The 14,993-nt window shown below is 37.7% G+C and overlaps 1 protein-coding gene across 12 annotated transcripts in view; it reads left to right on the forward strand.

The window, feature by feature from the left end:
• The window catches only part of CPLANE1 (ciliogenesis and planar polarity effector complex subunit 1), a 155,502-nt gene that overhangs the window by 22,600 nt on the left and 117,909 nt on the right, over positions 1-14,993 (forward strand). For 11 of the 12 annotated variants that reach the window (XR_012092790.1, XR_490029.3, XR_005238041.2 and 8 more), the window contains exons 10-15: positions 2,460-2,709; positions 2,885-3,040; positions 3,210-3,979; positions 5,496-5,704; positions 5,903-5,983; positions 8,607-8,771. Coding sequence is in view for 8 of the 12 variants with exons in the window: in XM_073014793.1 (XP_072870894.1) it covers positions 2,460-2,709; positions 2,885-3,040; positions 3,210-3,979; positions 5,496-5,704; positions 5,903-5,983; positions 8,607-8,771 (1,631 nt within the window). In the remaining 4 variants the exon portion in view is untranslated. The remainder of the gene's footprint in view (positions 1-2,459; positions 2,710-2,884; positions 3,041-3,209; positions 3,980-5,495; positions 5,705-5,902; positions 5,984-8,606; positions 8,772-14,993) is intronic. The other variant, XM_073014791.1, reaches the window with a different exon arrangement.

The following is a 14,993-nucleotide window of genomic DNA, read 5'->3' on the forward strand; positions in this document are numbered from 1 at the left end:
AAAAGTATGATATAGCGTTTATTGTTATAAAAGAATAGCACTTAGAAAATTAATAACTCAAAATTAACTTTACATATGAATTTTCCCAAAGGGGAAAATTTATTGGAAATGGATAGAAAACTGTAGGATTTGGCTGTATTTTAATTTTTGTTGTTGTTTTTAAAATTTTTTTTATTGATACGCAATATTTTACATATTTATGGGATACATGTGATATTTTGTTACATGCATAGCATGTGTCATATAACTTTTACTTGTGAGATGAAGTAGCAATTTGGCTTTGGAGTCACATCAAGATTCACATACTGGTTCTTTTACTTATTAGTTGTATGACTTTGGGTTAGTTATTCTTTTTTTTTTTTTTAATTTTCAAATTTTCGTTCTCATTTTTATTTACTTTTTTCTTGAGATGGAGTTTCGCTCTTGTTGCCCAGGCTGTAGTGCAGTGGTGTGATCTCAGCTCACTGCAACACCCCCTCCGGGGTTCAAGTGATTCTTCTGCCTCAGCCTCCCAAGTAGCTGGGATTACAGGCATGTGCCACCACGCCTGGCTAATTTTGTATTTTTAGTTACAAGAAGGGGTTTCACCATGTGGGTCAGGCTGGTCTCGAACTCCTGACCTCAGGTGATCCACCTGCCTTGGCCTCCCAAAGTGCTAGAAGTACAGGTGTGAGCCACTGCACTCGACCAATTTTTTTATTTTTAAAAATTTCTTTTGATCTCCAATCCTGCAGAAGGGTTATTCTTTAAGCCTGTTTCTTTTACTGTGAAATGAGTGTGACACTAATTGTGTCTTAGGGTTTAGAGAATGAAGTAAGATAATACATAATTGTAAATCAGCACAGGCTGGCATAAAATTAGTGCTCAGTAAATATTTGTTATTATTGATGTTGATTATATGTGGCTAGACACATATGCATAACTATAAGACAGAAAAGTTGGAAAAGACCTTTGAAATTAATCTGTTCCTTTTGCTTTGTAGAAAGGAAACTGAGGTAGGGTGTTTCCTTGATTATATCTGGCAAAAAAATGACATTTAATTTTTTTTTTTTTTTTTTTTTTTTGAGATGGAGTCTTGCTCTGTCACCCAGGCTGGAGTGCAGTGATGCGATCTTGGTTTACTGCAACCTCTGCCTCCTGGGTTCAAGAAATTCTTCTGCCTCAGCCTGCTGAGTAGCTGGGATTACAGGCGCGCCACCATGCCCAGATAATTTTTGTATTTTTATTAGAGACGGGGTTTTACCATATTGGTCAGGCTGGTCTTAAACTCCTGACCTCGTGATCCGCCCGCCTCGGCCTCCCCAAAATGACAATTTTTAGCAATTGGTAATGCTAATGGAAAAATGTGTCACTTCCTGCAGTGAAAGTATTTTTTCCTTACTTGTTGTGATCTAATTCATAATTCATTAGAATTTTCTCATATTCTCCTTTAAAATTAATATTTGGGGCCTTCCAAAACTGATTGCTTTTTTTCTGATTATGAAAGTATAGTATTCATTATTTATTTTAGCACTCAAAAATCAAATTTGCAAAACTAAATAATGTGGAAAATTAAATACTTGTAATCCTATACTTCAAATATAACAATTATTAATAGTTTAGTATGTTGTCCCCCAGATTTTAAAAATATTCATATAACAATGATAATAGCAATATTAGTTTCTTTTTTAAAGACTAAATTATGTGATATATCCTGTTTACTATTTTTCATTTTTGATTTAACAGTATATCCTTTATATCTTTCCATGTTAGGCATTATTTTTAATGGTTCTACAGATGTCTGTGGTGTGTATGTCCTGTAATTACCAATTTTCTATTGTTGCCATTTGACTAATAAAAAAAAATCTGTATTTGAATAGCTACCTAACCAGAAAAAAATTACAATATACTTTGATGTTTTGTTCCTTTTATATTTGTAAAGCACCAACTTTAATAAGGAGTGATATTAAGTAATCAGAATCAGGTACATCATAATAACAATAATGTATGTTTAAGTTAAGTGGAAACTCAAATTTAAATAGGTAAAATTTTACTCACCACTATTCTCTCCAAATCTTCTCAACTTTTTTCTTTCTCCTCTTTAATAAAAAGTATACTGATAGCTCATAATTTTATTTGTGTAACTATATTTAAATATATAGTAAGAGGAAAGTTAACTATTTAACTCTCTTTAATAGTAAAATTATTTTCTGAAATAGGTTGTATGTAGATTAAATATGAAATAGAATAAATGCTACCATTTAGGAAAATTTTAAAACATATGAACCTATATATTATTTTGTCTTAATCACTGTGTTATATTTTCCTGAAAGATATATATACACATTTAATATTTTTTGTGTTTCACCTGCTTGCTTTTTCATTGTTCTGTAACTTTTTCTTTTTTTTTTTTTGAAAAACGTTATTTTCCTTAAGATCTTTCTCTTACTGATTCTTGTATTTTGATGTTTGTTTACTAGACCACAGCAGTTTACGTTTCAAGATTCAAATAATTCTGTTGATTCATCAGCTTCTGATAGTGACCCTATGAGACAGAGATTTTCTATAAAAGCACACTCACAGTTACCCTACCTCGTTATATCTGATGGATATATGGTCACAACCCTTCGATTTCTTGATAGCCTGTCTCCGTCAGTGCACATGAGATCACTTCTACTTGTTTCAACCCAAAGGCTTGAGAAAATATATCAAAGTGTGATCTTGTCTAAGGTACAGGGCTTTTTTATATCATTAGGAAAAGTTGCCTTTTTCTTTTCAAATTTAAAACTTTACTGACAATAATGTCCTTGAATTGTATACAGTTGTCTATAGAACTTTTAATTGCTTATAATAGAATTGCAGATAACGTTTTGCTCTTGGAAATCTTTCATCTTTTCTTGTTTAGCCAGAAGGCAAAGGACTGAATTTGCGATCACTAAATTCCTTAAGGTCTAGCCTGTTAAAACACCAAAGAAATGAAAGTTCAGCCGATTTCACTGTCCCCAAATTCTTGCAGGCAGAAGAAACAATAAATTTAAATGAAAATACAGCAGATTTTCAGGTACTTAGTAGCAGTATTTTATTTGCTTGGAACAATTATGACTTTATTTGAAGAAACATATTTTGTTTTTCTCTTGTTAAAGGGAAGAGAAATATAAGAACACCGAAGTGATTCTATTGATAAGGTATTAAATGGTATTAAGTATTGTTTTTTTCCCCTCATGTTTTAGGATTTTGAAGCAGAAGAAACTAACAAAGACAGACACTTCCCAGACAACTTATTTCCTTTTTGGAACAAAAGAGATGATGTGCTGTGTAATACTATGAAGGAAGGAAGATTGGAATTTGCATCTATGTTTGATACGATACATGCAAAGGATGCTAGTGAGGAGACAGACAGAACCATTACAGAACTGCATTCTATCCAGAAAAGTCTACTTGCTGCGTGGACTATAGGAATTTCAAAAACTGTGACAGAAAAAAATTTAATGTTAAATTACATAGTAGTTTGTATCACTCACTTTTTTTACATTCTTCAATTTATAAAATGTCCTTTTCCCAAACTTGATCTTTTTTTAAGCAAAAACTCAAGACATAATGCATGGATACTTTGTATCTTTCAACTTTTTCATCAGTGTTTATCAATCCATTATTGGGATATAAGATACAAACAAGATGTGGGGCATTTGATAAAGCTGACCTCAAATACTATAAAACTTTTGCTGACTCAGCAACAAAAGGGTCAGTTATTCTCAGAGAAACTTTTAGCCTGTTTTTATTTACTCAGAATGGTAGCTGACAATTTAAATGGTGTATACAGTCTTCAGCCTGAAGTTATTTCAGCATCAGCTGATGGAAGTAAAATAACAGCTCAGGATTCATTGATGGTACCTATATTTCAAATGTTTCAAGATAGTGGTTCTCAGGAAAACTGGTCTTGGAACTCATTTTTCAAGATTCATCCTCAAGTAGTAAATCCTGTGCAACAGCCAGGACACAGGTATAATCACTTATTTTAATAAATACTGGGATACTATTAGTTTGGATGTTTTTACTTTTTTAGAAACTGAGCTACAATTCCCATATTGTAAAATTCATCATTTTAAAATGTACTATTCAGTGTTTGTTAGTATATTTATAAGGTTGTGAAACTATTAGCACTAATTCAGAACGTTTTTATCACCCAGAAGGAAACCTTGTATCTGTTAGCACTCAGCATTATAGATTTTATTTTTTAAAATATTTAAGTACATGCTTCAAAACATCATGTTAAATATGTCATGTTATATGTGATAAATGTATACACTTTTAGTTTGCCAAAAAAAATTGCAGGATTTATGCCAAATGTGCAATATGTATTTTCTTAGTCTCGGAAAACCCATGATGTTGAAAGATTTTGGTTTAGTTAAGTACTGTTAAAAAATGACCTCTTTTTTTTTTTTTTTTTTTTTGAGATGGAGTCTTGCTTTTGTCCCCCAGGCTGGAGTGCGATGGTGCAATCTCAGCTCACTGCAAACTCCGCCTCCTTGGTTCAAGTGATTCTCCTGCCTCAGCCTCCTGAGTAGCTGGGATTACAGGCGCCTGCCACCACGCTTGGCTAATTTTTGTATTTTTAGTAGAGATGGGATTTCACCATGTTGGCCAGGCTGATCTAGAACTCCTGACCTCAGGTGATCCGCCCACCTCAGCCTCCCAAAGTGCTGGGATTACAGGCGTGAGCCACCGCGCCTGGCCAAAATGACCTCTTAAAAAAGTTAGGCTGGGCGCAGTGGGTCATGCCTGTAATCCAGCACTTTGGGAGGCTGAGGCAGGTGGATCACTTGACCCCATGACTAGCCTGGGCAACATGATGAAACTCCACAACTAAAAAATTAGCCAGGCCTGTTGGCATGTGTAATCCCAGCTACCCAGGAGGCTGAGGCGAGAGGATCGCTTAAGTCCACGAGGTAGTGGTTGAGCAGATATCACGCCACTGCATTCCGGCGTGGGCGACAGAAAGAGACCCTGCCTGAAAAGAAAAAAAAAAAACAAAAAACAGTGTGGTGCACCTGTGGTCCCAGCTGCCTGGGAGGCTGAGATGGGAGGATTGCTTGAGCCCAGGAGGTTGAGGCTACAGTAAGCTGTTATGGAGCCACTGCAATTCAGCCTGGTCAACAGAGCAGGACCCTGTTTCCTAGGCTGGAGTGCAGTGGCACATACCTGTAATCTCACCTGCTCTGAAGGCTGAGGTAGGACGATCACTTGGGCCCAGGAGTTTGAGATCAGTCTGGGCAACATAGCAAGACCCTGTGTCTTTAAAAAAAAAAAAAAAATTGCTTAAAATATTTATGAAGATTTTATATAAGGCATTATTTGATCATTTTATTTTGCATTATATTTAAATGTGATCAGTTTGTATGTATGTTATACTGATGAAGAATACAGGCAAAAAAAAAAAAAAAAAAAGGCTAAAAAGGAGGCTAAACTCATCATTAGCCTGAAATTTGCTTTTGATAATTACCTGATTTTATTTGCAGATTGCGTATTCTCTGGAGAATACTGTACAAAAAAACTTTATGGTATCAAGCACAATTAAATCGAAGAGTTCCTGAAGCTGATAGTCAGTTAACTGAAAAGATGACACATGAAGCATCTACTGTCAAGTCCCTGTTATGTCATTTGCAGGCTAACCTACAGAGTACTGGAGATTGCTTGAATCAAACCTTAGAACTTAAATCTATCAATGGTGAGTATCTTATGAATATTTTCTAACTCCATGAATAAATGACATAGTTAACCAGACTTTGAATTTCTAATTGGTTGTAATGATTTGTTTTTCAAAATAATTTCTGACTGAGTGCCATTGACTGAATTTTAAAACAAAGTAAATTTTTATGAAGTAATATAATTAACTATGACTAATCGTTGGTTAAAAACTTTCTAGGGGAAGAGTGTTTCTTATTAGGATCATATGAAAAGTCTGTTCAGCTGTGGAAAAAAGCTCTACAAGAAATCGGAGAGAAAGGTAGGAGAGTGTTAAAAAATATGTGCCATTAATATTAGCAGGACACATTTTAGCTTGCTATAGACCTTAACAGTAATTCTGAATTCCAAAACATATGTGCCATTATATTAGCAGGACATCTTTTAGCTTGCCATAGACCTTAAAAATAATTCTAAATTTCAGAGTGCTTATGATATCCTAATGCCAAATAGAATACATGTTGTAGGCAACCTGACACTCATGAATACTTATTTAAAATTATTCTTAACCTTGGAATTGGTAACACTAAGAACCTTTTCAGTGATCTATAGGTAAGTCTCCTTCTGTCCTTTCTTTGATTTGTGGTAAAGCCTGTGGTTGATTGTTGATGGGAAAAATGAGATTTAGATCCTAAACAAAATAATGTGGGTCTTTTTTTTGTCAATTACAAAGACTACAAGTATCTAAATGGGAAACTGTAGGTCATATATTTCACCACGTACTTACAGACTTAGAGAAAGATAGAGTGAGGGCTTTTTGCCTTTAAGTAATTTAACTTTAAGAATTGTGTGTCAGTTAAGCATATCGTTGCATTAATTGTGGGCTTCATGGAGTTTTTGATAAGGATATGGGGTGTGGATGTTAGAAACTGGTTATAGCTTTTATGATATAGAGCTGAGGATATGGCTGAGATGATAGAGGTTCTCAGCTGGTGACCCTGGAACCCTGACTGCAACTCCTACATGGTCAGGTTTGGCCTATTATTACATTTATTTTCTGACTGCTGTGACTTTGTATGTTTCATTAATTCATCTACTTAACTAGTATTTGTTGAGTGCCTGCTATGTGCCCAGCACCATATTAGGCACTAGGATAACTGAAATAAATTAACTTTACCCTCAAGTTGCCCACAGTCACTTTTCTCATTATGTTTTATGGTAGACATTTAGGGAGCACAGAAGAACACCTCAATACAATCAAGATGGAGTGCAAGCATCAGTCTGGGGAAAGCCTCTTGGAGTTGACATTTAAAATTGAGTAGATATTGGCCAATTAAGGTCATGGAAATGACATAACAGAGGATATAGTATTCCAAAACCAGAAAGGCTTGAGAAACCCTGGCAATTTGTTAAACTTCAGGTAGTTTAGTAGGACTAGATTACGTGATATATGTATATGTGATATTGGTGAGAGGATCATAAGAGCTAAGTTGAGAGGCAGATGGACAAAGGTGATGAAGGAGGGTCTTTAATGGAGTGCTAAGGAATTAAGATTTTATCTTGAAGACAATGGGATCAGTTAAGACATTTTAGGTAGGAAAAGTACTTGTACAAATAAGGATAGGCCATTTAGAAAGATCACTTTGGTCAGTTGTGGAAGGTCATTTGCAGGACTATAATGTAGGGATGTGGGTTTTACTTGGAAGCAAGAAAATCAGTCAGGTGAGGAGGCTTGAAACCAAAGCAATGTCAAGGGTAATGGAGAACAGAGGTTACATTTGACAGTTATTTAATAGGCTTGATCAGTCTACTTGTGATTGAGTAGACTTGGAGAAAGAAGGCTAGTGTAGTTCTCTGACTTTGGGATTGTCCATCTGGATGAAGAAGAGCAGCATTCACTGAGATGTGAAATTCTGGATGAAGAAAAGTTTTTGTAATGAATTCCATTGTGGACATTTTGTTTAATTTCATTTACAACTACATCCATTAGGAATGGCTTCTAGTAATGGAGATTAAAAGTAGCAGTGGCTTCAACAGAGAAAGAGTGGCTTTCCTTTGTGAAAGGAGGTCAGAAGTTGCAGTTTGGGGCTGATTTGGTGTTTCCATGGTATCACCAAGGCCCCAGGCTCCTTCAGTTTTTCTACTGTATCATCTTTAGTGCATTGCTTCCAATCTTAAGGCCATTACATAGGCTAAGATGGTTCCTGGACCTTCAGCTATCACATCCATATTCTAGGCAGCAAATAGGATAAAGGTTGGTAGAGCTAGAAAGGTTGCATTTCCTAGCTAATTTACCTTTCTTTAAGCAGCTTTTCTGGAAATTGTATACAATATTATCTCTTGAATGAGAACATAGTCACATTTTTACATGGCTACATCTAGGGAGAAATTGTGATCTGGGCGCATTATATCCCCAAATAAAATTGGAATTATTTTACTCAGAAAGAATGGTAGGCAACCAGCAGTTTCAGTCTTCAGATATGTAAAGGCAGTTGTCAGGGCTGCTCCTATCTTATTGGATAACTGTTTTTTCTGCTTCAGGTAGTCTTCTTTGGCCATCCCTTTGATATACATATGGTTCCTTGGAGTTTTTGTGGCATGTTCCCTTCTGTTTCATACTGTGTATACTTGAGATAAAAGTTATTAGTAGACCTTAATGCTAAGATGATAAGAATTTGCAGCTTTCTTTGAGTAAAATCTAAGTCATCCTAGGGTGTGATGAAAGAAAATAAATTGTTTAGAATTTAAAATGAAAAAGAGCAAAGTATGACTCACCTGTTAAAAAAATCATTTATTGAAGTGTGAAACAGATACAGAAAGGTTTACATATCATGAGTGTGCAACTTGATGAATTTTCACAAACTACACACTCCTGTCAATTGAGCACTACACCAAGGCATTCCTTTGCTTACATGCTTTTAAGGTAAGGTTAATTCTTGTTTCAGGAGGAGGAAGGACATATTTTCTTCAGATACGCTATTATCTTTCTCTTTTATACTGCCACCTCTATAGCTATAATTTAAATGATGCTCAAGGATTGTGTGACCAGCTAGCAAGAGAAATCCTGAGATGGTCCCAACTACCTGTAAAAGAAAATAAAGATTTTTCAGGTATGTTTTTTTTTTAAATTTTATTTTTAAAAAGAGACAGGGTTTCCTTATGTTGCCAGGCTGGCTTCAAACCCCTGAGCTCAAGTAATCCTCCCACCTCAGCTGCCTCAAGTGGCTAGGACTACAGAATTCAGTATATTTACTCGTTAGTTTGTATTTATAGTGTAGACATGAAATTGCTTATACATAAAAGTTGGTTGTTCTACCTCTCTGGTGATTAAGTATATTATGTTGGATTTTGGACTCTCAGTTTCCCAATAGCAGGGACTATGTTGAGGTTTTTTGTTTGTTTGTTTTTAAATCTTAGAATCCCCAGGATTTAGCAGTATAGTAATTGCCTGCTGAGCTGATAGTATAATTGCTTTCTTATAACCATATTTGTTAGACATAGTATTAGGTACCCAAGTGTTTTTCCTTAGTATGTTAACTGTTGCTTACAGCGGTTTAGTGAAATCATAAAAATCATTTTCCGAGATATTCTGAGTCTTCTAAAAAATCTGGGCTGGACGCAGTGGCTCACCCCTGTAATCCCAGCACTTTGGGAGGCCGAGGCGGGTGGATCACGAGATCAGGAGATTGAGACCATCCTGGCTAACACGGTGAAACCCCGTCTCTACTAAAAATGCAAAAAAATTAGCTGGGCGTGGTGGCGGGTGCCTGTAGTCCCAGCTACTCGGGAGGCTGAGGCAGGAGAATGGCGTGAACCTGGGAAGTGGAGCTTGCAGTGAACCGAGATGGTGCCACTGCAGTCCAGCCTGGGCAACAGAGCGAGACTCCACCTCAAAAACAAAAAAAACAAATAAAAAATCTGTTTACGAGATTGCAGAGTATCTGGATTGACTTTTTCAAAGAGGTGTATTTAAATCAGGCCATAACCAGAGAGAAAGATATATATGAATGAACATGTAATATATTTATAATGGTTATAGGGTGGTAGGCTGCTAGATGTATACTGTATATATGAATGTGTCTGAAAGGCCCAATGTATTCGAAATTTCTAAATAGAGTTGATACCGATATCATTCTTGATTGTTTCAGCCACTGTTTAAAAATGTCTTATTTTGTGAGGTTTTTTTTTTTTTTTTTTTTTTTTTTTTTTGAGACATGGTCTTATTCTGTTGCTGAGGCTGGAGTGTGGTTGAGTGATCTTAGCTTACCTGACCTCTGCTGTCTGGGCTCAAGCCATCCTCCCACCTCAGCATCATGAGTAGCTGGGACTACAGGCATGTGCCACCACGCCTGGCTAATTTTGGTATTTTTTGTAGAGATGGGAATCTCACCCTGTTGCTCAGGCTGATCTTGACTTCCTGGGCTCAAGCAATCTGCCCACCTTGGCCTCCCAAAGTGTTGGGATTATAGGTGTGAGCCACTGTGCTTGGCTTACTTTCTGATTTTTATCTTTTTAAATTTTTGTGTTCATTAAGGAAGTAATACATGTTCATATTAGGCGATTTTGAAAATATGGAAAAGTAGAAAGGAAACAAAATCACTTATAAGTTTAGTTTTTTTGTCTAGGACCTTTTGATATATGTATATGTGTATATTACCACAGCTGGATAATCTTATAAATTTAATATTATGATGAATATTTTCCAGTGCCAATAAACTTAAAAAAAATCTATTGAACCTTTTTCCCATTGTACATTTTGTTGCCATGTATTTACTATTTTAAATAATGCTGCAGTGTACCTAAATATTTGTGAGCATTACTAATAATTTCTTTCTTTCTTTTTTTTTTTTTTTTTTTTAGACGGAGTCTCACTCTGTCGCCCAGGCTAGAGTGCAGTGGCGCAATCTTGGCTCACTGCAAGCTCCACCTCCCGGGTTCATGCCATTCTCCTGCCTCAGCCTCCCGAGTAGCTGGGACTACAGGCGCCTGCCACCATGCCCGGCTAATTTTTTGTATTTTTAGTAGAGACGCTAATTTTTTGTATTTTTAGTAGAGATGGGGTTGCACCGTGTTAACCAGGATGGTCTCGATTTCCTGACCCTGTGATCCACCCACCTCGGCCTCCCAAAGTGCTGGGATTACAGGCATGAGCCACTGCGCCCAGCCTACTAATAATTTCTTTAAGATAAATTCCGAGAAATGAGTCTGCTGGGAAATGAGGTAGCTGGAACCACAGGTATGTGCCTTATGCCTGGCTAATTTTTTTTTTCTTTTTTTTTTTGAGATGGAGTCTTGCTTTGTCACCCAGGCTGGAGTGCAGTGGCATGATCTTGGCTCACTGCAACCTCTGCCTCCTGGGTTCAAGTGATTCTCCTGCGTCAGCCTCCTGAGTAGCTGGGATTACAGGCATGCACCACCACGCCTGACTGATTTTTGTATTTTTAGTAGAGACGGAGTTTCACCATGTTGGTCAAGCTGGTCTCGAACTCCTGAGCTCCTGATCCACCTGCCTTGGCCTCTCAAAGTGCTGGGATTACAGGCGTGAGCCACCGTGCCGGGCCATGCCTGGCTAATTTTTAAAAATTATTTTATTATTTATAGAGCTGAGGCTTGATATGTTGCCCAGGCTGGTCTTGAACTCCTGGGTTCAAGTGATCTTCACACCTCAGCCTCTCAAAATGCTGGGGTTATTGGTGTGAGCCACTGTACCCAGGGTGAAAGACTTCTATATATGACTTTTTAAATGGCTGGATAGTCTTTATATTTATTTGTTTATATTTGCAATATTGTCCTTACATGATTTAACTTTCATGATAAGTTGAACCTGTAGTAATTCATTTAAAAAAATTTTTTGTTTTGAGATGAAGTTTCACTCTTGTTGCTCAGGCTAGAGTGCAGTGGCACAATCTCAGCTCACTGCAACCTTCGCCTCCCAGGTTCAAGTAGTTTTCCTGCCTCAGCCTCCCGAGTAGCTGGGATTACAGGCGCCTGCCACCACGCCCAGCTAATTTTTGTATTTTTAGTAGAGCCGGGGTTTCACCACGTTGGCCATGCTGTTCTTGAACTCCCAACCTCAGGTGATCCACCCACCTCAGCCTCCCAAAGTGCTGGGATTACAAGCGTGAGCCACTGTGCCCAGCCCATTTGTCTTAATTTTTAATGATGATTGCTTAAAATATATTAAGCATATACTTTTGGGTTGGGGACCCCAAAACTACCCCCCAGATTTGATGGTTCACTAGAAGAACTCACAAGACTTAGCATATAGTTGTACTCATAGCTATGATTTATTACAGTGTAAGGAAACAGCAAAATCAGCAAAGGGAAAAGGTACATGGTATGAAGTTTGGAGAAAACCAGGAATAAGCTTCTATGAATCCTCTCCCAGTAGATTCACACAGGATGTCCCTAGTTTCCTCAGTGACAAGTTGTGACAACACATGTGAGATGTAGTCTACCCGGGAAGTTCATTAGAACCTCAGTGCTTAGGGTTTTTAATTGGGGGGCTGGTCACATAGATCCCTTCTGCCTTAGTACAAACCAAAATTCTACACTCTCAGAGGGAAAAGAGATGTTCAGCATAAACTACGTTGTTTATACAAACAGTTTAGGTTCAGTGAGCTCCTCTTATCAGTTAGGATGGTGGAAATCCTTCCAAAATCCAAGTTCCCAGATACCAGCCAAGGACCAACCATTACAAGCAAGCATTTCAAGCAGTCGTGCATGCTATGGTAGTTCCTTTCTGCACACCTACCTTATTAGATACTTGTCTATAGTTATTTAACTTTTATTAAATAGGGTTTCTTATTTTTATTTTTATTTTTATTTTTATTTTTTTTGAGACAGAGTCTTGCTCTTGTCGCCAGGCTGGAGTGCAGTAGCACAATCTCGGCTCATTGCAACCTCTGCCTCCTGGGTTCAAGCGATTCTCCTGCCTCAGCCTCCTGAGTAGCTGGGATTACAGGCTCCTGCCACCACACCTGGCTAATTTTTTTTGTATTTTTAGTAGAGACAGGGTTTCACCGTGTTGGCCAGGCTGGTATCAAACTCCTGACCTCAGGTGATCCTCCCCCATCGGCCTCCCAAAGTGCTGGGATTACAGGTGTGAGCCACTGCACTCAGCCGGGTTTCTGTTATTAATGTTATCACTGCACCCTGTACAGAATTACACTTTATTTTTATTTTTATTTATTTATTTGAGATGGAGTCTTGCTCTGTCGCCTAGGCTGTAGTGCAATGGCGCAGTCTCGGCTCACTGCAACTTCCGCCTCTCGGGTTAAAGTGATTCTCCTGCCTCAGCCTCACTAGTAGCTGGGATTATAAGCGTGCACCACCACGCCTAGCTAATTTTTTGTATTTTTAGTAGAGACGGGGTTTCACCATGTTGGCCAGGCTGGTCTCGTAACTCCTGACCTCAGGCGATCCACCTGCCTTGGCCTCCCAAAGTGCTGGGATTATAGGCGTGAGCCACCGCGCCTGGTCGAGTTTTACACTTTCAAAGTTTTTTAATTTCTGGATTCATACAGCTTTATTCTGTGACAATAACTTTTATATTAACTTTTATTTACTCATCAATAAATCACTCCCTATTTAAGAGGCTGATTCCTGAGTTTTGCATAAGGTTTGAATGATTAAGATTACTGAAAATCTTACCTTTGTATAATTCCTCCGTAAGTTTTACCCAGGAGAAAAAATTTTTTACCCATGTATCTCTAACTTGAATGTGAAGAAATAGTATGTTTTTTTGCCCCAAATATTACAGTGACCAAATGAAGACTACTGCTTGAAGGCTAATGAAATTTTCTCAATTCCTTTTGTTTAAAAAAAGAAACCAGGTAACATTAATTAACAATTTTTTAAATTAACAATATTCCTTTGAGTGCCTACTATATGAGAGGAGAAGTGCTCGGTGCTGGGACATACAGTGAACAAAATAGAAATCCATACACATATAAAATGTAATTTCCCATGCATATGTGCCAGATCACTTCTGGAAAAGAAAGATACCTTTCTATTGTTGGGGCCATACACTTCATACCAACTAATGTTATCCTGGTATTTATCTATACAGTATTTAGTAGTTTTGAACTAATTTATTTTCAAATTTGTGAATGCCAGCTTATATTATGATAGAGATTCTCAAGTGGAAATTATGCTTGTCCTCTAATCTTGCTAGTGCACATTGGAGTTACACCAGAAATTTTGATGTGACTCTTCTGCCCACCTGCTATCTAGCCATCTCCCTTCACCCCACACATTTGTCTGTGTGTGTGTTTGAGATAGGGCCTCACTCTGTCACCTAGGCTGGAGTGCAGTGGCATGATCACAGCTCACTGCAGCTTCAACTTCCCAGGCTCAAGTGATCCTCCTGCCTCAGCCTCCTGAGTAGCTGGGACCATAGGTACATGCCACCACACCTGGCTAATTTTTGTATTTTTTGCAGAGACGGGGTTTTTCCATGTTGCCCAGGCTGGTATCAAACTCCTGGACAGACTCAAGTGATCCTCCAACCTGGGCCTCCCAAAGTACTGGGATTACAGGCATGAGCCTCTGTGCCTCGCCCACCCCACATGATCTTTTTGATACTGCCTGCCCCCAAAATCTTATACTAGTGAGCTACTATTACTAACGGGAGTATATTAAGATTCTCAGATCTAATGGTACAGACAAAAGCATTAAGAATCTTGGGTCAGGCATGGTGGTTCACACCTGTAATCCCAGCATTTTGGGAGGCTGAGGCAGACTGATTACTTGAGCTCAGGAGTTCAAGACCAGCCTGTCCAACGTGGAGAAACACCATCTCGACCAAAAAAATACAAAAAAATTTAGCTAGTCATGGTGGCGTGTGCCTGTAGTCCCAGCTACTCAGGAGGCTGAGGCGGGAAGATGGCCTAAAACTTGGAGGCAGAGGTTGCAGTGAGCTGAGATTGTGCCAATGCACTCTAGCTTGGGTGACAGAGCAAGATTCTGTCTCAAAAAAAGAGAAAAAAAAATCTGTTTCAGTGCTTTTTAGATTATTTTTATAGTAAACCCTGCACCCTTTATCTTAAAAAAAAAAAAAAAAAAAAAAAAGGAAAGGGAAGGAAAAACGGAAAATAAATAATGAAATTCTAAACTTGCAAGGCTGTCATGCCTGGGTCATTTTATATAGATACCGCCATTTAAAAAATAAAATCTAAAGTTGTGAACAGTTCTTAGGTGTATGTACACATAATTACTAACTACAGTTGACTATTGAACATCACAGGGGTTAGGAGCACTGACACCCCCATGCTGTCAAAAATTTGTGTATAACTTGACTCCCGAAAAACTTAACCATTAATAGCCTACTG

Source organism: Chlorocebus sabaeus, chromosome 4 (genome assembly GCF_047675955.1).
Source record: "Chlorocebus sabaeus isolate Y175 chromosome 4, mChlSab1.0.hap1, whole genome shotgun sequence".
NCBI classification, from domain to species: domain Eukaryota; kingdom Metazoa; phylum Chordata; class Mammalia; order Primates; family Cercopithecidae; genus Chlorocebus; species Chlorocebus sabaeus.